The sequence below is a fragment of the Letharia columbiana genome (assembly GCF_014066305.1).
Source record: "Letharia columbiana isolate WasteWater2 chromosome Unknown Sc0000023_s0, whole genome shotgun sequence".
NCBI classification, from domain to species: domain Eukaryota; kingdom Fungi; phylum Ascomycota; class Lecanoromycetes; order Lecanorales; family Parmeliaceae; genus Letharia; species Letharia columbiana.
The window spans coordinates 602362-626784 of record NW_023501064.1 but is presented as its reverse complement, the minus strand read 5'-3'; the positions used below and the strand labels follow the sequence as shown (position 1 = coordinate 626784).

Below are 24423 nucleotides of genomic sequence, written 5' to 3'. Positions count from 1 at the left end.
TATGCATACGTATGAAAATCAGCAATGCGTGGAAGAATGATTGATGCATGTTTTCATTGTTGTGATTCAACCGAAAGTCTATAAGCTCAAATGCAGCAATGGGCTGCGGGCCGTAGCCCCGAATGAGCACATTGCTTGCTGACAGTAGTAGTACGTGAAATCGTACTCGGTGGGTATAGAAATCATGAAACCCGAAAGAATGATGCCGTTGATGTGAATATGTCATGGTTGAATTGCAGTTCGTCGATTAGTAGATGAAACCGAAAGAACGCCGTCGGAGCCTCCTCAAGCATTGATGCTCGTGAATCCCCCCAGGGCGCCAGCCCCTGCTGCAGGCGGTGGCGGTGGTGGCGGCGGCAACTCTCTCTCCACTTCCCTCTCTTCGTAGCGTCCAGCTCTGCCTCTCTGCTCGTAGCCACGCTCACGCTCACGCTCACGCTCGTACCTCTCACGCTCCTCTAGCTCGTTCACGCTGTCCATGTATTCTTGGAAGCGACGCCCGTATCTCTCCTCGTAGACACGTCGGTATTCAACCTTGGCCGGATCATCCCATGCACCGCGGGCGTATTGGAGCAGCTCCTCTTGGTCACGAGCTGGGTATTCGTTAGGACGCGCCTGGACATAGTTCTCGAGGAAATCTTCGAAGGCGTTTGGAGGCGGAGCGGCACGTGGTAAGAGTTGCTGCTGTTGTTGGTCACGGCCGATGTTGGATGCGTATGGTGATTGGTGAGACTGGTAGTGCATGCCAGGATGACCGTTTGTAGTTGGGGCTTGCTGGTATGAGGACTCGCGGAATGGATGGTTACCCGGAGCGTCGAACGCGGAGGTTGGGTGGCCTTGCGATGGGGCAATGGGACGAGGAAATTGCGGTCCCAAGATGGGTGGCGGTGAGCTGACAGGGCGACGGTGGCTTCGCTTGGAGCGGAGAGGCTTCTCGTTTGGCTGCGAGAGAAGAGTCAGTGACATGGTATTCTGCGTTGATAAATGCGTGGACTGGTAATTTGCCTTGGACAATCATACCGTTGGAGGTCCCTCACTGCTACCTTCGCTCTCTTCATCATAGGCTACAGGAAAGCCATCAATACTGCTACCGTTTTTCTTCTGGCGCTTTGCCAATGCCTCAAGCAAATATGCGCGTTCAAGACGCATTTTGCGGATACCCTGATGGAGACGGGCAATGCGAAGGCGTTTAGCGTCATTATCTTCATCAACCTCGATCAGGCGACGCTTTAGCTCGATGCATTTCTTTTTGTACGCTGCCTCCACCGAGGGAGGGAGAGGGGGTGGGACGTTTCCCGCAGCCACTGTTGAAGGCGATACTGTGTTAGCGGTCTGTTTCAACAACTGCTGCTGACGCAGAATCCTTCCGATAGCCGCGGGAAGCCCGGCGCGCAACAGCTCGAGCTTCTCTCTCACGTATGCCCGATCCATGTGAAATGAGTCCTGCGAAGTGGTGGCATAGGAAGTGGCCTCAAGCTGCGTGATGCGATACGTGTGTGGCATCGTCATCGCAGCGTGATGGCCCACTAGCGTCATTTGCCCCATAATGGTGAAGCTGCAGAGGGTTGGAGGGAAGTAGAATATGACTTACTGGTTGCGATTTGGCTAATCTTCCACGGTCACAATTCTCCTTGTATGCTGTGAATGTAAAGGCGATTGAGCAGTGGGAGATTCAGTTAGTCTTGAAGAATTATGTAGCTATGCAGGGATTGTGAGAGGCATCTTGTCCTGGGTTGAGCGTGGACTAGCTGGGTGGTGTGCATTTGTAGAGAGATTCCGTGTCGATGTGAGCTCCACAAAATAGACGAGATAACCGCGCTTTCATATTGAGATACGCTATACTTGAAAACGTTACGTCTGCGTCGAAATACCAATAGAAAATCTCTCCGAAAGTCAATATATCTATCGTCTATCTTCCCACTGGGGCCAAAACTTTTGCACTGCAAGAGAGCTTGCTAGCCCGATGGACGTTTGATCTGGAAAGCAATCAAAACCTGACAGTTGTGTCTAGTCAAACCTCATGGCCCTCTGTTGTTTATCAGAGTTTCTGGCTAAAATCCTTCAAACTGCGTAATCTAGAATCTTGTCCCATTGACTCCCTGCATGCCCTTGCCCAACTGACTCGCCACCACCGTAGCCTCCCTCACACTCCGAGCCACCGTTCCTCTAAGACTCCCCTCCTCCAGTACAAGCAGTCCTCCAATAGTACAACCCCCAGGAGTGCTGACCTTCTCCCTCACCATAGCCGGATGCTCACCGTTGAGCACCAGCCCAGCAGTCCCTCTCATCGTCTGCGCAGCCATCAACTGCGCTTCTGCTCTTGGCAAGCCCATAGCTACAGCTCCATCTGCCATTGCCTCAAGTACCAGCGCGAAGAATGCTGGTCCAGAGCCACAGAGAGCTGTGCTAGCATCCATGGACGCCGGTGGAAGGTGAACAACCCTGCCTATGCGAGTGAACATCCATGAGACTAGTGCATCGAGTGACTGCGGTAGCGGAGGATTGGAATTTGCGATGACTGTCATAGATTCGCGTATAAGGGAAGCAGTGTTTGGCATGACTCGCACAATCCTACATCGGCCGTCCACGGCGGGGTCCGCTGGTAATGTCTCGCTGCTACCTTTGCCGTATATCGTGTCCTCAATCTGAGAGACAGGCACACCAGCCAGGATGCTGATCAGAAGTTTTCCTCCTAAGGCTTCCCGCATGCCTTCCTCTTGTAGCACGGCAGAGAGATTGTAGGGTTTGCAGGCGAGCAGCACGACATCTGCTTCTTGAACGCCCTTGAGATTGTCATTCTGTAGGATCGTCAGGGCAGATGTCAATTGTGAAAGCTCTGCATTGATTCGTTTTGCAGATGCAGGGCGTGTCACGCAGGCGATGAAACGGGAGGGTGTACGAGGAGGGGGCTCTTCGGATGGTGTGGTGGTACCATTGGTTGAACGCGCAAGGTTTTGCTCAGATAAGGAAGAGAGTATGCCCGAGAGGATGGCGATACCGAGAGTACCTTGAGAGCATGGATGTCAGCTCCGGTAGCTGGAAAAGGCTTTGCGCGAATACATACGCACCGCATCCCAGGACTGTCAGAGTGCCATCGTTGCCTTTCTTTTCTCCAGGTGCTAAATAAACACCCTGTGCCTCGTTGGGTGACATGTTGAACAGTTGTCTGCTCTTTCAGCAGGGGGATTTCGGAAGTAAAAGGTTGTGCGAGTAGGCCAGGCGCTCCGCGCGGCTGGTTTGGGGCACCATTCACCAACATTAAAACATCATCACTATGCGAATTAAAGTTTGGTATTGCTTGCCCTATTCATCAGACTACAACTAAGTGCGGAGACGTAACTTCTTTGTTTAGACTGCAGTCAACACATGGGGGTCAAGACGCTTCGCGACAACCCTGAGCTTTGCAGTAACGATCGAAATGCTGGCTAAATTCAGGCAGGTCCAAACAGCTTAGACAAACGCCGAGTCAGTTCAAAGAGCAGCCTGAGAACCCGTCGTGCATGGCCATAAGCTGCACGGGAGCGCAGTAGACAGAATAGCTCCAATTCGTGGAAGAGCGCCGTCTCGCAAGCCCTCCGGATTGCCTGCTCCATCAGACATATCAGCTTTTTTTCTTCCCTCCACTCCACTTCTCGTGATGAACATCTAGAATCTTGTTATAGAAGCCGAACTTGCCGTCCTCGGTGTAAAGCTTCATTGCGTACCCAAGGTCCTGATTTCCTTGATCCGCCAAAGTGGCCGACAGCCAGGACGATAGCCCTTTGCTTCGTTCCGCCTCTTGTACTGTACCGATGTACCTTGTTCGCTCCTCGATCATGGACCTAGTGTCCGCACCTTTAGCTATGCCATTCTCATCATAATTCTCCGGAGCATCCATCGGCGCCGGCAATAGCGACAATGTTATTGGGAAATAAATACATTCCCAAGGTACTGAGCACGCATGTTCCCAGTCGATGACACCGAGTACATTGTAGTCATCATCCACGACAATGTTGTTGTGGCCAAAATCTTTGTGGAAAAGAGGGAATGGACCGTGATCTCGCATAGGGATATTCGCAGCGAGTTCCTCAAGCTTATGAGGGAACTCCGCGATCTGAGACATCACATCGTCGTAGTACTCCCCACAGGCTTCTTTGGCCTGCGAAAAGTCAGGAAACTCGGCAGCCTTTGCCCAGGCCTTTAGGTACTCTGTTGCTGTACTGAATGGTCCACCGATTCCGGGGAGAGGGCCAACGTCGTAAGTGCCGTCTGCTAGCCGAATAATAGCCCCAATCTTGGGGAACATAATGGATGACGTCTCCGTCTGAATTCTCGTTAAAGCTAGCAATGGAAGAGGGCGAATAAAGATCAACCTACCTGAAGAATTGCCATTTCCGCATAGAACGAGGACTTGTGTTGGGAGGGGACACCCTGATCGATGTCACCATTCAGGTCCGGTCCAATATTGCCAAATAGACAGTCCATCAGTATGAAAGGCGCGCCAATCTCGTTTCGAGTGCTCGCCATGTAGCCAAAGACCGTTGGCACAGGTACAGTAGTCCTTTCTCTCACTAACTGGAGGCAATCGACTTCTCTTTGAACCAGCCCACTTTGTTCATCTTCGCTCATACGGGTGGTCATTCGGAGCCTGGCAATCCAACGTGAACCATCTTGGAAGTTGATAATGCGGATCAGGTGGCGTCCCCCAATAGTCCACTGTGGATCCACCGCACAATCCTTGCCATCGTTGAGCTCTGAAGCAAATCTGCACAGAGCATTCCAATTGATGTTATCAAAGAAAGACTGGACCCAGCGCCGATAAGCGCTATGCTCAGGATATGCATCTGACAAAGCTTCCCACTTGTACCCTTCGAACTTGTAACTGTCTGTCATGATGATATTTTCCTGATATGAAGCTGGTAGGGTTGATGACGATGAGCCAAGTTGAGAGATGAACCCGCCACCACGAATGCTCTAGTAAACCTCTGGGCTGAAGAAGCACGATGCCTCATTACTCACAGCTCTCTGCAAAGTGAAAGTATTCGGAGAAGAAAGAAAGTTGACTAGGTGATTTTGGTGGCCTATGTTTGGATCACTCGCTAATGTGGGTAAGCGCGTGGGGCTCCCGCCGCCGCTAGTAGCATTTCTCACGAATGGCCTCACGGCCCTAAGATACTTTACTTGATAATTATTTTCGGTCACCTCCTGTCCAAAGCATTCGCTGGCTTTGATTGGATTCCAATGCTTGATCGTCCATTACGGCTCCCAATTTATCATTCCAGACGAGGATTTGGCTACTTGCCAACCGTCTGCCAGACAAGACTGCCATATTGCTCAATCATTTACCCATCTTCAACGAAATTCGCACTATATCTCAGCTTGAATGTTTCAATGAAGCCAGTATGTGAGCCAAATCGAAGTGTGTGGTTCTAGAAGGTCACGGCCCCCATGGCAATAACACTTCTTCACTACCTTCAAGCGAGAATGCGGTCACTTGTCCAATGACGCACTCGAGCTACGAATTTCCATTTACAACTCGTATAGCGTGAGTCATAGTAAGAATGCAGAGTCCTTTCCCAACCCCGACACACTGGGTTCGCACGGTCATTGGCTTGGTGCCCGTGCCCTTATCTACTCGTCCGTTATGCAATAAACCCCATCACATGAGTCATGATGGGGCAAGATCGTTGCACAGTGAGTGGTCAAAAGACTGGTCCCGAGCTGCTAGTGGCCCAATGCCTATGCTACCGAAGACAACTACCGAGGAACAGCGCGGCCATATTGCCCGATTGCCGAATTGAGTTAAGAAGCGAAGGACTTGTGTTAAGAAGCCGTTGGTCAAACGTCTACGGACGGGGTTCAGTTGATGGCAGTCTGGTTGCAAAAAGATGTCTCCCTCAAAGTGAGCGTTCTCCGCTTTCTGGCGCTTTCCCAACGACCTGGTGTGTATAAGAATTCTCCTTTCTCCTTTTCCTTTTACTTATCTTTCCACCACAGGCCCGCAAAGCTTCGAAAATTCCTTCAAACTCAGACAAGACTACAACGGATTTGCCATCTCCACCCGTCGCCACCCTCCGCTTGGTCCAAATCCTATTCCCGGTCTACTCCAGGTTCAGCAGTGCCTACTATCTAGAAAAGTCCAGACACTATCACCTCCATCAGCTTCACGCATCAATTCCAGACGGAGAGTACGCTTACGAGTCAGATTCCGGTTCAATCGCGTAAGTCAGGACAAACCTGCTTGCTCTGTGTTGGCAGCAATCTACTAAAACATACCGTGATTGAGGATCATGACCGCCATCAACCACATCCAAGAGCTCGTGAATACCGCTGTCGCCTTCTTTCGCGGGCCAGTAGATCAAACAACGCCTCAGCAACCTCCACCTCAGGCGCCACTAGTCAGCTTGTATGGGAGGTTGTAATAGGGTCGGTCGTGGACGGCTCGGCGTCAAACGCGGAACAAATTGCCCCGCCTGTAATATGTACCGCGCCGAGAGATAGGAAGTTAGGGGAGTTGCGCAGGTCGGTTCCACATTGAAAAAGGGCGAAATTCCGAAAAATGTCGGCGGGTCATAGTTACGGAGAGCCTGGTTTTAGATAGCATGCAACCCACCAATCCAAAGTCATTTCACCTACGCTCAGATCTCAGGATCTATGAACCCACCTAAACCCCGGGAAAAGCGCTCCCGGACCATCTTTTGAAGAGAAAAGAGAGAGGTTACATAGCGAAACAATCTGGCGCGAGACATGTTGAACTCCTGGTCTTTAAACATCTGAAAGGGCTGCTAGCTAGAAGAGGCCGATACAAAACGGTCTTGGCGACAGCAACTGGGGGAAAGGAAGGGTCGTAGAGCAAATAATCTTCCTTTGAGGTCTTGCTATCTGGCGAGCCGAATGGGGTCATGCAGCACAAGGAGGGAGACTGATCTTGGGGTTACCCGCCTTTGGTCATGCACGCGGCCCTCCACTAAAGCAGTGAAAGGCGTGGAATTTGGGGAGACGGGCCAGCAAATAGGCTCTTATATCGGTTTGACTCTCTCAAAAGCGGGCACAAAGGAATGATTAGGCTTGTACTGGGTAACCTAGCACTCTGCGACAAATTCGTAGAATAGGACTACTTCCAGCTCAGCCTAGGACATCCCCTTCCTGTCAAACCATTCGCACTTAGGCGCCCGACTCAGAAGATTCAATGCCATCAGCCGTAAATGAAAATTCCGATACAGCCTCCTCCGAGCTTTCCGGATCAGAATCAGAATCAGTCGAATCATCGGTACCGCTCTCGTTGGGTTGCTCCTCAGCTGAGGTGTCCGAGTCTGGAGTCGCGTTCGTCTCTGGTTGAACCAATCGCGTAGTAGTCACGCTCTTACCGTCGTTGTGCTTGTCTGCTGATTATTCAGTGTCGTCTGAGGCACGTTCGGCTGGTGCAAGGTCGTCGAGGTCGCCGTCTAGGGGTAGTCCCAAAGCAGTTCGCTTGGCTACCCACATCTCATGAGCTTCCGCCACCTCTGCCCTTGTGAACTTCATCTGTTTCCGTTGCGCACTTCTCTTGTTATCTCTTTTGATCGTAGCAAGTCTTTTCTTCCAATATCGGATCGTATATTCGGAGATCACGAGATCCTCAAGTGGTTTAACTTCCTCTGCGATGGCTGGTTGAACAGTCTCAAGTCCGGCTTGCAATTTGAGCCTCGCAACTTCTTGAAGAGACCGATCCATGGCTCCCGCGTGTCCAGGGTGCGCATCCCTGCGTCCTTCTCCGATCGCTTTCAGATCCTTATGAAACTCATCGCGGACAGGCTTCTCATATTTCTTGCCAACCTGTTTCGTGATGTACCCGAATAGATAAGAAAGCGGCTCTGGGCTTCTAGAGTTATCCGCTTTGATAATCGGTGCTTCTGTAGAGATGTTCGCTTCAGAAACGGGTTGCTGGGGATTGTTTCGCTTGGATGTAGAACCCTTTGACTTGCGGATAATGGGTCTGGGATGGGCCTGCTCGTCGTCGCTCTTGTAGAGGGGGTCTGCGCTCTCTTTGACGCTGTCTGCCTTGAAGCGGCGGGTACGAGATGATGGGGGCATTCTTGGACTTTCTAGCGGTCGTCACTTGGTAATTTGGCGGACAGCGTGAGATGTTTTGGTATCGAGGGCCAGTAAGAGTTAGAAGACTAAAGATGTGTTTTTAGTCGAAAATATGCTGGTTTGTGAGAAAGGTCAAGCTCGAAGGATTGGTTCAATAGCGTCCTAACAGACCGCCACAGGCCTGAGAAAGGAGCGACCAACTTCTTGTGTTTCTGAGGTTGCTGTTGGTAAGATCACAAACTATGATGCAAGAGTATGGTGTTGTGACAAAGGCTCAGCATTGAAGAACCTTCCGGAAACATTCCTCGATGCCAATGTGTTCCGCTGAAAGCACTTCTTGTCCACATGCCGGATGGTTAATCACTTATAGATACTACCCGCGGCGAGAGCTATGAACGTGGAAGTACAGTCATGTTTACTTTGTTCTAGTCAGCCGTGTCTGGAAGACTATTCCCCATTGCATGTATTTGTCAAAGAAAGCCGGATCTCTCAAGACCAAGAACATTATTTTTATATAAACCTTGGACTTCCCCTGCATGGACGGATCTTATAGAGACTCTCCTGGCCTAGAGTCCTTTCGTCGTACATAACAAGGCAAGCCACCTTCCATGGGCAAAGTCAAGCTATTCTGGCTTCGTCTCTCCTTCGGTGTCTCTCCGGGCATGGTCTCTTTATCAAATACTTCCGCAAAGTCATACTTCCAGATCAGACTAGCAATAACATGGATGGCCAAAAGCTCGGCCATTTTTTTGCCAAGGCATGCTCTGGGACCTCCGTTGAAGACTGGGAATGCAAAAGCACTCATCGTCTTCAAAGTCAATGCTTCGTACTCGTCACCAGCTATGAGCCATCGCTCAGGCCGGAATTCGTCAGCGTCGTCACCCCAGGTGTTCTTTGAGCGACCCATTGCCCAAGTGGCCCACATTACTACTGATCCTTTCGGTAGCCAGGTGCCATCCGGAAATGTCGTTTCAGCAGTGGACTCTTTGAGTTCGACTGGCACCGGTGGATAGAATCGTAAGCTTTCGTTGAAGACTGCCGCTATGTAGGGCAGGTATGAAGGTTGCACAGTGTCAAAAGATAAAGGAAGGTCGTCTTTAGCTCCAGCGAACGTTGAACGCAACTCCGACAGTATCTTCTCCTGTGCACCCGGATGGCGCATTAGGAGATAGAGGGTCCAAGTCAAAGATTGAGCTGTGGTGTCTCTACCTAGAGCGAAGGTCAGTGATCATACGTTTGTATTGTGGAGCCTACATGCCCGCAGATAAATAATTCATGGCTGCATCAGCAACAACTTGATGATCATCAATGTGGTCCAACAGGGAGTTGATCAGATTGTTTTGCACCGGGTTCGAGTTCTTGGCTATGTTGTTTTCGCTCGAACCATACTTGACCTTTCTCTTTTGGGTCGCTGCGGAGACGATGCTACTGCCAAAGATCTTGACGTCAAAGATCGCTTTACGAAGGGAGGCGCCAAGTATAAATTCTTTGGCCTTCCAGAACGGGTTCTGAAAACGTTCTCCTATTGCGCCAGAGGCGAAGTCGAAGGACTTCGAGAACGGTAAAGACGCGGGCATATCCATCTAGTGACTACCATTCAGCTTTAGTGACCTTCATATATATTGCACACGTCATAACCGTCCCATGCTTATCAATGGAAAGGGCGTGGGAATATACGCACATCGTAAGCAATGTTGCCCATCAAGCGTGTGGTGAGATCCAAGAGCACGATCTGGAGATCCATGACGTTTCCTTGTCTCGAGGCATTGTCCAAGGATTCCTCGGTGTCGGCAAGGATGGGCGGCAGAACATCTTCAACGAGAATTTTCATATTGGCATTATTGAAGAAGCGAAGTCCAGCCTTTCGTTGGATCTTCCACAATTCCCCATCAGCGTTGATGATGCCATTTCCTGAAGTATTCAGTCGTCAGCAAGGACATCGACAGTCATCTCAAGAATCCTACCTAACAATACTAATCGGGCCAATCACATACCAAACAGGTCCCAGGATCTGATTCGGAAGAATTCTCCCTTGATGAAGATGTCGTTGCTCTTCAAGACATGCTCCACGTTTGCAGGATCATTGATCACTATGCCTGGTGGTAGAGACGGCACGGATATCTCAAATGTGCTGAATCCAACGAGCCTCTCGCAACGAACGAACCAATCGAGCAGCTTATGCCTTGGTTGGAGGAACCAGATGCCGTTGCCGGCCAAGGGAAGGGTTCCGGGAGGCCGTCTGATGTTGCAAGTTAGAGTCGGCAGGCTTCACTGCGAATTGGACTTACGGTAACCGTTTCCCGTTGCGTCTAATGGCCGACCTTTGACCTTGAAGGAACCATAATGTGATGGTTATAACCAAGCAGACGACCAAGGTGTACATTGCGGGGTTCAGCGAATCGGGGGAAAGGCCGGCCAGGTGCTCTGGTCACATCTAGAAGGTACTTAGCATTTGCCTGCTTATATGACAAAGATGAGGTTGAGAGGGTCTTGTGAGAAGTCGATGAATAGAGTTAGCAATTTGAGGCGATCCCGGAGATTCGGAGCCTGAGATCCTGGAGATAGTCGGCGCCGATGAGGTCAATCGCTGGTTGCTCCTGCTGGATGCGTATTCGTTTCCCCAACCATCTCACGCTACGGTATTTACTATCCAATCGCCCACCTTCTAACGTGGTGCCTTGCATTATCGATGTCATCCCGTTTCTCGCTAGCCATGACCACTCGACTTTATTGTCTTGCCGACGCAGCTTACATCTACTAGCTTCCCAACAGTCTTTACAGCACAGAGTCCTGCTACTGATACTAGTACGGTAGTGGATCACGAGCGCGCATTGCGGCTTTGAGTGCGATCGTAGTTTTCTCTTGCATCGTCGTCTCAGCCATGTCACCCACTGCCGTAAACGGCCCCACGACACACGATCATTTTGAAAGCGGCCTCAATCTTTCTGTTCTCGGTCTCGGTGCAGAATATCCGCCGTTCAGGGTAGGACCAGAATGTCTCGAGACTCTGGCCAATAGGTTTTATCCACCGTCAACAGCGTGAGGCTTTCCAGTCAGATCTCACTTTCCTAATCTCTAACCCTCGATGGCTTATGGTGTTCAACGGCCCGTCACGCTTATCCGTCCTTATGCTAATACAAGCATTACTCCAGTCTCAAAAAGGTCCTTTCCATCAATCGCTACACCGGGATCGACACTCGTGCCGCCGTCGGCGACATCGATCATCCTCTCGTTAATCAGCCCACTGCTCCCAGCATCACCGAGCTTAATGACTTCTTCCGCGAAGAGGGCGTCGACCTATCCGTTAGAGCATGCAAGAAGGCCATAGAAGAATGGGGTGGGAATGTGGATGAGATTACACATGTTGTCTCTACGACATGCACGAATTCTGCCAACCCTGGCTTCGATCACTACGTTACCAAAGAGCTGGGCCTACAGGCCAGTGTGGAAAAGATATTGCTACACGGCATTGGCTGCTCGGGTGGACTCGCAGCAATACGGGCAGCCGCAAACCTGGCACTGGGGTCATCGTTTCGCAAGAAGCCTGCACGAGTGTTGGTCTTAGCTTGCGAAGTATCGAGTGTAATGGTGCGGTCAGAGTTGGATTCAATCGACAAGGAGCAGAAGACTCGCATCGGAGTCTGTCTCTTCAGCGATTGCGCTTCGGCTTGCGTTCTGAGCAATGGTATTGGGGAAGAACATGACATTCCCACGCCGGTCTACGAGATCCTGGGCTGGAAGCATGAGATACTGGAGGATACGGATAAAGATTTGGGCTTCGATGTTGATCCGTTTGGTTCGTACAGTATTCATGGTTAGATTCAGTATATCCCGAAAGCTAATTTTCTCAAGGCTGGAAAGTCGTCCTCACGCCCCGCGTACCAGCCGTGGCAGCCGCTGCAGTATCTCCAGCCTTTCAAGACCTCTTGGAATCGATCCCAGCATTGCACACGAACCGTAATTCCCCCGTGGCCAGCGACTTTGACTGGGCGCTCCATCCCGGAGGTTCAACGATCATTACTGGCGTTGAACAAGCGATGAACCTGACTGTAGACCATCTAAGAGCAAGCTACGAGATCTACGTCAACTGTGGTAACAGTTCTAGCGCGACGATAATGGCAGTCATGGACCAGTTGAGGAACATGGGGGAGGGCAGGGAGCATGTGGTTGCTTGTGCGTTTGGGCCAGGCATCTCGCTGGAGATGATGATACTACGGAGGCCAAAACCGACAATAGACGGTCTTCTATCTGAAGAGGTCGACTGAGTTACATGAGATGATACTTGATCGGAATGAATAATGGCTTCGTACGATCTTCTCGTACGGTTTCCCTTTGCAGTCTTAGCATCTCAGCGAGTCCATACCATAGATTACATACATGATGTGCCATAGAATTGCACCTGCTGCTGTTGCCAGGGAAAAAGCACTTTGTCGCCGCGCGTGTGCAGCTTCCTAAGACCTCTTTCACTGCATCTTCTTCCCTCCCCCCTCCTTAATTCCAATAAAGTAATTCATCGTCCCCCCCGTCCGCGTGTGCACCTCCCTCCCAGTCTCAAATCTCCACCCCTCCATACTAGCCCCACACTCTCTAATTAACCCCAACACCTCCCCCTCCCTCCTCGTCCTCAAACAACTGATCACTCCGTCAAATACCAACACGAACGGCACCACCGGCACCACATACGTCCAGAACAGCAATCCCCAATCGCCCCAAAACCACCACCAACTCCCCGCCCACAATAGCGGGAACATTCCTAGTATCGTGATTATACTGCCCAAGTCACGGCCTTGCAGCTCAAAGATCGCAAAGCCGGAGGAGTGTGTGAGGGTGTTGTGCAGGATGCGAGTGGCCAAAGGGTTGGGGAAATGGTGGAAGGCGAGAGAAAAGAGGCGGAAGATTTTCTTATCCTGCTCTTGCGTGCCGGCCATCGAGAGCAAGTCGTGCGGGGCATTGGCCGCATCGACGGGGGACGGGACGTAGTGTAGGTCGTTGCTCTTGTTGCTGGCTCTCACCCATTCTGGTAGATGAGGGTGTATATCCGTCATCACAAAATCCACCCTTCCTCCTCGCCCTCCAGATCCATCCCCGTTCACAGGCCCGTTCGCCCCCGTGTGCCCGTTCCGTAATAGTATATTTCCTCCATCGTTCAACTTGTTGAAGGCTTTGTTCACCTCCCGCTCTATGTACGGTGTGGGACCCCCGGCACCTGAGCAGAAATCGACGAATGTGTAGTCGGTAATGGAGGGGCCGAGGACGGATTGGAGCGTGCGGGCAACGAGGGAGGCGGGGGGTGCAGGCTGGAGGATGGGGGCTTTATACCCCCAGAGGAAGGTCAGGACTGCTTGGACGGAGGCGCGGAGAGGGGCGGGAAACCTAGGATTGGGTTTGGTATTAGTGCTTATTGGTGATCACGGGCGGGGTGGGGTGGAGGTTCGGTACCAAGACTGGTCGTCGATCTCGAAGAGACGGAGTGGAGGTATCGGGAGGGGAATGGCCATGGCGATTCAATTGAAAAGACTGGGGAAGGCTATTGAGAATATGGAACCACGTGAATCAAATAGGTAGCTCCCTGTCTGTAGATGTGGACATCTTTGGACAAGAGTCATCAAAACTTTTAGGTTTTTGCCGAGATCAGTCGCGCGTTCGCGTTCCCAAGATTTGCTTGCCAAGAACACAATTCTCGAAGTCGTCCTACTTGTACACCGTCTACTTTTCTTCACTTCTTACTGCCCACCAAAGATGTCTCTTTCTATGCCCAGTGCGCCTAATGGCGGTCTTTTCAAGCAAGGATACCAAAAGTATGTGATATTCGGCGCCCCAATATAAGACCTCCACTAAGACCTCCAACTAATTACCCTCAAAGCTACGAATCTGAAGACGGTGCTGTGATACGAAACATAGAAGCATGTCGAGCCATAGCCCAAACCGTCCAAACATCTCTCGGTCCTTATGGCCGCAACAAAATCGTCATCAACCATCTGCAAAAAATGATTCTGACCTCCGATGCCGCCTCCATATTACGAGAGCTCGATGTCGTCCACCCTGCAGCGAAGCTCATAGTAATGGCTAGTCAACAGCAAGAAGCGGAGATGGGTGATGCTACGAATCTGGTCATTGTGCTCTGTGGAGAGATGCTGAAGAAGGCGGAGGAGCTGCTGAGGATGGGTTTGAAGACTAGCGATGTGGTGCAAGGGTTCGAGAGGGCACAGAAGGAGGCGCTGAGGTGTCTGGATCGTACGTCTCTAGATAATCTCACGGGCTACTGCTCCAAGATGGGAACAAGTTGCTGACGGTACTCAGAGCTTGTCGTCGACTCGGTAAAAGACCTCCGCTCCCACCCCGAACTTGCAAAAGCCATCCGTACCGTAATCGCCTCCAAACAGTCCGGCTCCGAAGAATTTCTCGCCGACATGGTCGCAGAGGCAGTTCTCGCCGTTCTACCCAAGCAGCCTGTCAACTTCAACGTCGACAACATCCGCGTCGTGAAGATCATGGGCGGTAGCCTCGAACAATCCAAAGTGGTAAAAGGCATGGTCTTCGGCCGCGAGCCCGATGGAAGCATCAAAAAGGCCAAGAATGCTAAAGTGGGCGTCTTCTCGTGTCCGATTGATACAAGCCAGACGGAAACGAAAGGAACGGTGCTGTTGCACAATGCGAAGGAGATGATGGATTTCACCAAAGGGGAGGAAAGCCAACTGGAGACCATCATCAAAGAACTGCACGACTCGGGCCTGCGCGTAGTCGTAGCAGGCTCAACCGTGGGAGAATTAGCACTCCACTATCTCAATCGCTTTGGCATTTTAGTCGTTAAAGTCCTTTCGAAATTCGAACTCCGCCGTCTCTGTCGCGTCGTGGGCGCTACACCTCTTGCTCGTCTGGGCGCCCCTATGCCGGATGAGATGGGGAAAGTGGACGTAGTCGAAACGCTGGAGATAGGCGGAGACCGTGTTACAGTATTCAGGCAGGAAAACGACGCTACTCGAACAGCTACGCTGGTCATAAGAGGGGCTACCCAGAACCACCTCGACGACATTGAGAGAGCGATTGACGACGGCGTTAACGTGGTGAAAGCTATCACGAGAGATCCGAAACTAGTGCCTGGAGCTGGGGCTACGGAGATGCAACTGATTGAGCGTATATCTGCCTTTGGTGAAAGGACGCCTGAACTGTCACAGTATGCTATCAAGAAGTACGCGGAAGCTTTCGAGGTCATACCACGTACGCTTGCCGAATCCGCGGGTCTGGACGCCACGGAAGTGTTGGCAACGCTATATGCTGCCCACCACAAAGCTTCCTCCAACAAAAAGGACCAGGATGACGACGACGAAGACGAAGACGAAGACGACGAGCCTGATTGGACGATGGGTGTGGACGTGGAGAACGAGGATGGTTCAGGAACGTTAGATGCTAAAGAAGAGGGGATCCTGGATCTGCTGGTGTCAAAGCAGTGGGCGATCAGGCTGGCAACGGAAGCGGCAAGGACGGTCTTGAGTGTGGATCAAATCATCGTGGCGAGGCAGGCTGGAGGGCCGAAGCCGCCGGGCGGGCAGAATCCGGATTGGGATGAGGATTAGAAAAATTTGAGGAGGAGAAATGTGGAGATAGAGCAACTTATCAAAAGCTCATAGAGAAATTAAGCGTTTAGGTGATCCTGTGCTTCCTGTTGTGAATGCCCGTCTTGACATGGAGAGACACCCGAATTATCTACATGGACTTTGCAAGATATGTGGACCCTCAGTCCGTCGAACCAGGGGAGAAAACGGAAGAGATGACGTGAGACGAAGATTTTGCAAGGGTATCGATACAGCACACGTTATGGCTAGATGCTCTTATCGATATCCTACGGCCTCCACAGATTAGCAGCGAAGCCCGTTGGCAAACCCAAGCATGCGACAAGTGCAGTCGACAAAGCGATCTTCCCCATCAGGTATTCACTCCGGATACCGCAGTAGACGCATCCCTCTCGCAGCAGATTTCTCTCTCAAACACGATTAGCCTAGACTATATATCAGCAACGGCGCCCTGGGGGAGGGGATCTTTAAGCGGACTCACCGGAAACCTTGTACTTCTCCTGCAGCACTAGCACCATACTCCATACAAAACCCAGCCTGCAACTCCGGTCAGTGGTGGCATCTGCAGACCATTTTTCCAGAACTCCTGACGCTTTTCGTCCCAAATAGCTGGAGGGATGATCTACTTACAGCTCAATCGCAGCGAGCACAACCGCACAAATCCACTCCACGTACGGCGGCCTATGAAAGAGCAGCCTGAAGTCCTTGCCCTTGGGTAGCAGCATCGTGACGAAGGCGGCACACCAGAGTGCGATGAGGAGGAGTTCGAAGAGTAGGCGGAGGAAATGGAACAAGTAGGTGGAGAGCGTATTCGAGAGCGTGAAGTCTCGGTTGAGAATGTCGGGTATGGCGATTAGGATCGTGAGTAAGGAGGCAGAGACTGGTCGAAAGTCAGCAGCTTTCAGGAAAGGAGCGGTCGATCTCGGATGCTCATTAAGACAGATAGAGACGGAGAATGATGTGTAACTGTTGACAAGACTTGGTGGTTGCGAGCGGTGAATGGAGCAGTAGACCAGACACCAAACCTCGCTAGATTGACTGATAAAGAAAAGTAGGTACGCGAGTGGAGGAGAAAGGGGGATCACCCACTGCCAAAGCCCAACGGCTGATGAAGGTTGAGCCACCAGCCGTGGTGAATACCACAATAGCATAGCAGTATCAGATAGATAAGTGCGAGCACGACTTGGAGGATGCGGACATTCAAGAGGTAGGATGGCGAGATGATCTGAGCAGGCTTGAAACGCATTTCGTAGTGGTGGTGGATGTTCGCTGGCCGTCGTGAGGTGGATTCAAGATCAGTGTAGCCAGTGTATTCTGTTGGGTATGTAGGAAAAGTCCATCCCCTGGGTACTCTGGGATGTAAGAAGCGTCTGGGTGAGGAGTAGCGTTTCGGCGAAGGGGAACGTTCGGCTGAAGAGTCGCGAGAGCTGGGTATTGGTTTCCGAATAGGAGTGCCCTACGTGTGCCGATTAGGGTGGTTGTTCTCTCGTTGGAGAGATCAACACATTGGGAATATCCTCAGGACACATCCAAAAGTTTTTATCAGATCTGAGGACTCAGGAGGCTTGAGCAACCAGACACACAAGACTTACATAGTAATATTTGTGCATAGGTCGTTGAGTCTCTACAAGCTAAGAACTCAATTGTGTTATTGCAGGCCGGAGAAGCAATATTGGGTAAGGAAAACAGGTTCCTCCCCCAACTGATGCCATCACGCAAAGATCCGGGGCGGCAGTCACGACAGCATTTGAGGCTTGGAATACGAAACATCACGTCGTTGCAAATGCACCTTAAGTTTTCTTGAGCACAGTCAACGCATGATACTGCAGCAAGTGACAATTCCATCATCTCAGAGCGTCCACTATCCGTGGTGTTCATTTTCAAAGCAGTGTTTGTGATCTTCTTTAATATCCATTCAACAGGTTCAGATCTCTTTTGGTGGAGGCCATTTGGAATAAAGCGATTTTCCATCTGGGCACTCTGACCAGCTTTCTCTTCTCTATTATGGAGTTCGGGAGCTCTCTCGGTCCCGACCGCTCTATTCTTTCTTGCTTGCTTGAGAAGTGGTGCACACGCCTTCTACCGTCAAAGGTAACAAAAGCTGAAGTATTAATAATATTGAAGTTCTGCATCAGGTACCTGAGACGGAAGAGGAAGGCGATACGCCCTAGAAAAACCCCACCGAGCCCACCCCCCCCCCCTGCAACCTCCAATTTCCCCGAGGAACGCCGCCTCATCCCTCCCTCACAGCCGCCAGAACACTCCGCCCGCCAAGCGCATCTGGGACTGGAGTCTGGACAACCTCGGGCATGAGCTCTCCCATTTGCTCCTTGTACCTAGATACCACCCAGGTACCGATGTACCATAAAACCGTGTACCTGGTCCCTGAACATACCATTTCCTTCTTACACACCTCAGCCTGCGATTGCGTCTTTCCTTGGCTTTCTTGCTCAAGGATTGCAAAAGCGATCAGCTTGAGGAACTTGGATTGAGGATCAGAGGTGAAAGACTCCATTGTTGGAACCTTCATTGGTTTCAATTCATTGTTCTCTCCTCTGAGACACGGCAATCTTTCCGGAGCGACATCATCAGCAGACCAAGACAGTCACCGCATCACCTGTCACGCCCATACACATACATCAGCACTCGATCTCGTGCACGATCACGCTCTACAAGTCAGCTTTTATGGGATATGGACTTCAAGTACAGGAACAACGGCCGAATGGCCTCAGACTCGGATCACGATATGTTTATGCATGCCAGACGCTCTTCGGGTCCAGTGATCCTTGGGGCCCGCCTCTCTCGAAAGAAAGAGTCGATGCAGTACAACCATCCAAAACCACCCTTAACGCCAAATACCACTTCCTCCATGCCACAAGCCATACCAAATCCTCTCTTGCCTTCCGCGCCTGCTTCCCCTCCAACACCTGCACCGAGCCCAACTCCACATCAGAGATCACCTACTTCTTGGCACCTTGCCCTGGATGACGTTGAGGATCCAATCCTGGAGGAAGCAAGAAATGCATTTAGAGGATTGGATATTACGGCCAAGGAAAATTGGCTGAGATCACTGGTGGATGAGTGTGATAATCATACCTTGAGCTTCTTGCACCAGATTGTGAGCCCGAGACTGAAAAAGGATCCGTTCAAGGCTTTGCCAAACGAACTCTGCTTTAGGGTATGACAGTCGATGGTATGTATTTGATACGGCATTTTAGCTGACCTGTCACAGATACTCGAATTTGTCGATGACCCCAAAACCTTCGTTCGTGCCTCGCAGGTTTCAAGAAGGTGGCGGGAGATTGTGAGCGACGACCAAGCTTGGAAAACGTTGTGCGAGAAACACGCATACCGCAGGATGTCCAGCGATTCGATCGGCTCAAGCATGAACAACTCGACCGCGTCCGTCAGCCAAATACTCTACAGTCAACATTTGCGCTCAGCATCGCCCAGTCGTATACTTGACAACATGCTTGCTATCGATGAGGATCCGGAAGTTGTCGCGACTCCTTATGACCCGGTACCTACTACAGGCTCTCGAAAGCAAAGGAAACCAAGGCCTAACACCACTCACCGATCACACTTCAAGCACCGATATTTGGTGGAGTCGGCATGGAGGAAAGGAGGTCTCATGACAGCGAGGCACATCCACCCTGATCAAGGCGTAGTCACAAGCTTGCATTTGACAAAGAAATATATCGTTGTCGCCCTTGACAATGCCAAGATTCATGTCTTCAACACGAGGGGAGATCATCAAAGAACCCTGCTTGGACATCAGATGGGCGTTTGGGCGATGGTCCCTTGGGAAGATATACTGGTTAGTGGTGGATGTGATCGAGATGTCAGAGTATGGAACATGGCGACTGGGTATGTCGAGCAGGGAGCGTCGCCAGATCTAGCGCTGACTCTCTTACACAGGACGAGCGTGCACACCTTACGAGGTCATACTTCCACTGTTCGCTGTCTCAAGATGTCGGATGCGAGAACAGCAATCTCTGGCTCGAGAGATACTACGCTACGAGTGTGGGACTTGACTACAGGTGCATGCACGAACGTTCTCATGGGCCATCAGGCTAGCGTTCGCTGCTTGGAGATCCATGGAGATCTTGTTGTATCAGGAAGCTACGACACTACAGCAAAGATATGGAGCATTTCGACTGGACAATGTCTACGTACCTTGCAAGGCCACTTCAGCCAAATCTACGCCATTGCCTATGACGGGCACAGAATAGCGACAGGTAGCTTGGACACGAGTGTCAGGATCTGGAATCCGCAAGACGGGTATGACACCTGATCTCCCCATCTTGGCCTGTGGATGCAGTAACTGACTAATTGATCCACACAGTACCTGTCAAGCAATTCTCCAAGGGCATACTTCCTTGGTTGGTCAGCTTCAAATGCGTGGTAATACACTTGTGACAGGAGGCTCTGATGGATCTGTTCGCGTCTGGTCACTCATCACCAACGCTCCCATCCACCGTCTTGCGGCCCATGACAATAGCGTCACTTCTCTTCAATTCGACGACGCACGGATCGTCAGTGGTGGCAGCGATGGCAGAGTCAAGATCTGGGACACAAAGACGGGAGCGCAGATCAGAGAGCTAAGTCAACCGGCAGAAGCTGTGTGGAGGGTCGCATTCGAGAGTGAAAGGTGTGTTGTGATGGCTAGTAGAGCAGGGCGGACTATAATGGAAGTGTGGGACTTCACGCCACCGCCCGAGGACGGGGATGGACAAGCCGGGGAAAGATCGGTCGAAATAAGAACGCCAGTGGGACCAATTGTGGACGAGGACATGGCGGATGTGGAGGAAGACGAGGACCACAAGAGCGAGATGATCGATGCTTATAGCACGGGTGGAGAGGAGAGTGAAGGAATGACTGATTGAGAGGGAACATGGCTCTTGGATGACGCCGGATCTAACGATGACGATGTTGGATTCGACGAATAGGTCTTTTGGATGGCTATGCACACATAAGTCACAACATAGAGCTCATGCACAGTATCATGTGAGGAAGCATACGGATAGTGTGACGGGCATTACTTCTGGAGCTCCCGCAGAGCAGCATTTTTGGGGAGGCGGTTTGGTATGCATATCGTTCTCACGTCCCGGGACCTCCTTGGGTAGTCACTCTACATTCGTATAGATTTGACGAGGTGGAAGTCCTCCAAATCCCATTTGATGGGTATCTCGTTGATTCGATTTCCAGTGCTCGAATCATGGAGTCTATCCCTACAGCTGAAGGCTTGTATAGCCCCCGTGCCGGACTCCCACAGCCGGCGCAACATTTCCCAACACCCTCGGTCGCGCTTGGCCATTGATGCCTTTTTTTTTTTAAAAAATCTTTTTTCTTTTCCACCCTGTCTGTTATACATACACTTACCACTCCATTCTGATCCGTACGCTCCTACCCTCTACATTCGCTACACAATATCGTGCGACAACGCCATAGCACCCCCCCTCCCCGGCGCCTCCCCACCGCACACGCGCCAGCTCCTCTCTCTTCCCGGAAATGGATCCGGAGCCGCGCCCCTTGCCTCGTGAAGCGTGGGCATCTGCTTCCCCTGCGAACGTACTGTGCGTGTTGAACGAGGCTCACAAGCGCCGGGGGAATTGCCGATGTCCGTTCTGAGTGTGCGCCCTGGTCGAGCGAGGGTTAGGAGTCGCGATGGCGATGGTAGGCATGGGGGTGCTGCGTGCGGTCTTTTTTTTTCTTTCTTGGTCGCTCGTGCCGGTGACGGGGGGAGGTGGATCGGTCGGTTTGTTGTTGGTGGTCTAGAGGTGAGGGTTCGGTCTGATTCAACTGGACCGGATCTACGTGTTTGATCAACCAAGATGATGGTACATGTTATTACCCACCCACGGCAATGGCTTCCACGGCCGGGTTTCGATAGTTGGAGATTATGCGAACACGCACTCTTTCACGCTTGCCTGTCTGGCTCCCCCTCGATCTTCTGCCGTTAGCTCGGTTCGGTATTCAAGATATCTCTGCTTCCATTCGAGGATGATGTGAAGCCAGTTGGCTCCATGAAACAAACTCAGCTTTCCCGGATCATGCCTGCTCCAGCCTTTCAGCGCTCACATACTCTCATCCTCGAAGTGTCAGAACTGCTACCGTCTATTCCCAAACACGGTCGGTTCTCCACGAAGCGTCTCTTGAGCGTCGAATCATTTTTGACTGTTGACATTATCCCTCGCTCATCTGAAGCGCAGAGAATGTTTCCGGTCTCTTGCTCCGCCGCTAAGGGTAGACTGGCTTCTGCAACAGCGTTCGGACACTGCTAAAGCCGACGTCTGGATAGGCCTGAGAGGCGAGGCCCATATATTGGTAGACTACTTAACCATAACCGTGACCGCTGCCATAGCTGTGAGAGCTTTTCCCTACTCAGGCGTCATTGCAGAGGGCCACTCGTTCTGCATCCCGGAAGCAATCCCCTACGAGTCGGCAGTCGTATTCACCAACGCATCTAGTAACGGGGTCGAATCCCGGCAGGTGTTTACAGACCTCGATGTCGAAATTCTTTTCTCGCCCCGCTGGACCAGGGGTGCAAGCCACCTTTTTCGTCGCGCACGGTCAGGAGTTCTGGGAATTGTGGTATGGTAGGGAAAACTTCCAGTCCTGATGATCCGCCTCAAGGAACCCAAAAATCGCATATTCCTGGAAGCGCTGGACATAGGTGGCAGCGAATGCAGACAGAGACTTGCCCCTCAACGGCGTCACGGAGAAGTGGCGGTCCTCACGAGGTGCGGCATGCTGGATTCGAAATGGAACCGTCTTCCGAAGCTCGGAATCCGGGAAGCAACTTCAGGACGTTGACCAGCAGAGGATATACAAATTCGCACTTCTCCGACCGCACCTTCTCGATATGTCCCCGGAGATGATGTTTCTCGGGGTAGTGCTTGTCCCAATCCCAGTCGGAAGGTTGATATCTCATCGACTATACCCGGCTGGTGAAACAGCTGGCAATGAAGCCGGAATCGCAGTGACGCGCGCTGAAGACGCATGTTCTTTTCCGCCGGCCGAAAACAGGGGCCCCTTGCATGTTGAGCACAGAGCTCTTTTCGCAGGCAATGTCCTGTAAGATTTCCACAGGTCGGCGCAGCTTTGTGTCCATGCATTTCGGATGAGAAATGACAAGTCACGGAAGGGTTGAGCCCGTCAAGACTCATCGGGTAGGACGATCGGGCTGATAATGCAATGGCATAACTGTGGTGGCGTTTCACCTCTGACTGGATACATACCCCGGCAAATCGATCTCAAGACTTTGTTCAAGCGGGGCAGAAATGTGGAGTCGACGGTGAACGGGTATAGGTTGGAAAGCTTTGATGGATGGTCGAGGGTTTCCAGGATCGTGAGATGGGGGTCTGGGGGGTAGCTTATCGATTTGAGAAGAGAGCTGTTGGGGGGTCAAATGCCGGTAATCTTGCACGATGGCAAATATCACGTATCACACACTCGGTTGGATCTGTTGATGAAGGATGCGAAGGTTCTTGATAGCATCCTTTACAATTTCGCGTGGATGACGCGGTATTTCAAATTTCTACATTCTATATGTACCATTTCCCTACACTGAACGGCGCATAAAGGCCTGATGCGAGATAAATAGGAGACCGAAGACTTGTGTACTTACTTACTGATAGCAACTCAGCTAAGGAAGAGGTGGAACTAGCTTTACGAAGCAACTGATCTGACCAAAGGTGTACTAAAGCGTAGAGCTTGCCTATTAGCAAATAATGTCGACAACCGATTTCGTCGTCGATAACCCAGACGGCGAGATATCTGCAACAGCTGGAGCCAAGACAAAAGGCGTTGAGGGATTCTGTGACAGATGTCGCAGTTCGTGTTTCGCGTTACGCCTCGTATCTCAGACAGCTGTCGTCGTGATAAAGGCACATTAGCTCACCTTGTAGCTTGCAGTAAGGGCTCTCCCGGCCAATCAGACATCCCTGCGTTCTGGCCGTGGGGTTAAATTGAAGGCCTTTCGTATGCAGGAGCGGGTGCAGGGAATGCGTGAAACCCTCTTTATTCTAATATGCAATGTAATATAAAATATTGCAATTGTTGGCAAGCGATCAACTTAGGGGAGTGAGAGGAGACACGGGACGGAGGACCAATGAAGAAGGCAGTAGTGCGAATTACGGGTGGTGAGAGCCTGCCAGGCAGTTCCGGGTGCCCGGGACAGAAACGCTGCGGTTGGGGCTTCGGCCTTTAGGGTAGCGGAAGGTATGGTTAATGATCATCTACGGTAGGTACTCGTATTTGCTGAGCAGATGGTGGAGAAATCACCACCAATTCTCCCCACCTTTTGGATACTGTATCTGAGACTGTTCGTCGTTTACAAAGGTGTTTCTGTGTAATCTCTATCTTTCTCTTGGTCAATTTGAAGTTTTTTACATCTACACCATGTGCCTTTGGAAGTCAAGTATTTTCCTTGCGTGAAGGTGGTGATGGAGGGAGGAGGGGAACAAAGGAAGAAGGAAAAGATCGGCTTCGCGGTCGGTAGTCTCCCGATAGCCTGTGGCACACTGGGGAGATCGTCCGGGACTGCATTTGATCAACAAGCAGATCTCCGAAGATTACGGACTACTTACTTCAACAACCAGTCAAATGTGGAGCGCAAAGAGTGACTTCCATTGTTAATGCCTCACATGACGAGGAAGAGCACGCAACGCACGTGGCGTTCCTGAAACTGGCGACGTGCTGATCCTTTGGGTGAGATCGATGAGAGAACCACGACACCATGGCGCCTTGCAGGCATGACTCTCAAAGCCTGGCCTTTTAATCGCTTATCGCCGTTGTT

At 51.3% G+C, this 24423-nt stretch overlaps 11 protein-coding genes across 11 annotated transcripts; 3 read left to right on the top strand and 8 right to left on the bottom strand.

Moving 5' to 3' along the window:
• Positions 1 to 285: 285 nt before the first annotated feature.
• On the bottom strand, positions 286 to 1545 carry HO173_007328 (uncharacterized protein; the record flags this gene model as incomplete). Its single annotated transcript, XM_037309232.1, has 2 exons — positions 286 to 942; positions 1021 to 1545. 2 exons carry the CDS (start codon positions 1543 to 1545, stop codon positions 286 to 288), a joined length of 1182 nt encoding a protein of 393 aa, XP_037164093.1.
• A 530-nt stretch (positions 1546 to 2075) lies between these two features.
• Positions 2076 to 3153, bottom strand: HO173_007327 (uncharacterized protein; the record flags this gene model as incomplete). The annotated part of the gene is made up of 2 exons (XM_037309231.1): positions 2076 to 3007; positions 3069 to 3153. 2 exons carry the CDS (start codon positions 3151 to 3153, stop codon positions 2076 to 2078), a joined length of 1017 nt encoding a protein of 338 aa, XP_037164092.1.
• A 448-nt stretch (positions 3154 to 3601) lies between these two features.
• HO173_007326 (uncharacterized protein) lies at positions 3602 to 4872 on the bottom strand (the record flags this gene model as incomplete). Its single annotated transcript, XM_037309230.1, has 2 exons — positions 3602 to 4303; positions 4357 to 4872. The coding sequence occupies 2 exons, from the start codon at positions 4870 to 4872 to the stop codon at positions 3602 to 3604; spliced, it is 1218 nt and encodes a 405-aa protein (XP_037164091.1).
• Positions 4873 to 7143: 2271 nt separating this feature from the next.
• HO173_007325 (uncharacterized protein) lies at positions 7144 to 8052 on the bottom strand (the record flags this gene model as incomplete). The annotated part of the gene is made up of 2 exons (XM_037309229.1): positions 7144 to 7361; positions 7392 to 8052. The coding sequence occupies 2 exons, from the start codon at positions 8050 to 8052 to the stop codon at positions 7144 to 7146; spliced, it is 879 nt and encodes a 292-aa protein (XP_037164090.1).
• Positions 8053 to 8599: 547 nt separating this feature from the next.
• Positions 8600 to 10435, bottom strand: HO173_007324 (uncharacterized protein; the record flags this gene model as incomplete). The annotated part of the gene is made up of 5 exons (XM_037309228.1): positions 8600 to 9257; positions 9307 to 9635; positions 9734 to 9963; positions 10047 to 10291; positions 10341 to 10435. 5 exons carry the CDS (start codon positions 10433 to 10435, stop codon positions 8600 to 8602), a joined length of 1557 nt encoding a protein of 518 aa, XP_037164089.1.
• Positions 10436 to 10933: 498 nt separating this feature from the next.
• Positions 10934 to 12317, top strand: HO173_007323 (uncharacterized protein; the record flags this gene model as incomplete). The annotated part of the gene is made up of 3 exons (XM_037309227.1): positions 10934 to 11091; positions 11205 to 11848; positions 11905 to 12317. The coding sequence occupies 3 exons, from the start codon at positions 10934 to 10936 to the stop codon at positions 12315 to 12317; spliced, it is 1215 nt and encodes a 404-aa protein (XP_037164088.1).
• Positions 12318 to 12515: 198 nt separating this feature from the next.
• Positions 12516 to 13550, bottom strand: HO173_007322 (uncharacterized protein; the record flags this gene model as incomplete). Its single annotated transcript, XM_037309226.1, has 2 exons — positions 12516 to 13425; positions 13492 to 13550. The coding sequence occupies 2 exons, from the start codon at positions 13548 to 13550 to the stop codon at positions 12516 to 12518; spliced, it is 969 nt and encodes a 322-aa protein (XP_037164087.1).
• Positions 13551 to 13791: 241 nt separating this feature from the next.
• HO173_007321 (uncharacterized protein) lies at positions 13792 to 15626 on the top strand (the record flags this gene model as incomplete). The annotated part of the gene is made up of 3 exons (XM_037309225.1): positions 13792 to 13850; positions 13916 to 14286; positions 14353 to 15626. 3 exons carry the CDS (start codon positions 13792 to 13794, stop codon positions 15624 to 15626), a joined length of 1704 nt encoding a protein of 567 aa, XP_037164086.1.
• A 417-nt stretch (positions 15627 to 16043) lies between these two features.
• On the bottom strand, positions 16044 to 17233 carry HO173_007320 (uncharacterized protein; the record flags this gene model as incomplete). The annotated part of the gene is made up of 5 exons (XM_037309224.1): positions 16044 to 16048; positions 16105 to 16160; positions 16254 to 16503; positions 16713 to 17079; positions 17216 to 17233. The coding sequence occupies 5 exons, from the start codon at positions 17231 to 17233 to the stop codon at positions 16044 to 16046; spliced, it is 696 nt and encodes a 231-aa protein (XP_037164085.1).
• A 623-nt stretch (positions 17234 to 17856) lies between these two features.
• HO173_007319 (uncharacterized protein) lies at positions 17857 to 18138 on the bottom strand (the record flags this gene model as incomplete). The annotated part of the gene is made up of 1 exon (XM_037309223.1): positions 17857 to 18138. One exon carries the CDS (start codon positions 18136 to 18138, stop codon positions 17857 to 17859), a length of 282 nt encoding a protein of 93 aa, XP_037164084.1.
• A 177-nt stretch (positions 18139 to 18315) lies between these two features.
• Positions 18316 to 20509, top strand: HO173_007318 (uncharacterized protein; the record flags this gene model as incomplete). Its single annotated transcript, XM_037309222.1, has 4 exons — positions 18316 to 18801; positions 18856 to 19490; positions 19542 to 19904; positions 19969 to 20509. 4 exons carry the CDS (start codon positions 18316 to 18318, stop codon positions 20507 to 20509), a joined length of 2025 nt encoding a protein of 674 aa, XP_037164083.1.
• Between the last annotated feature and the right edge of the window lie 3914 nt (positions 20510 to 24423).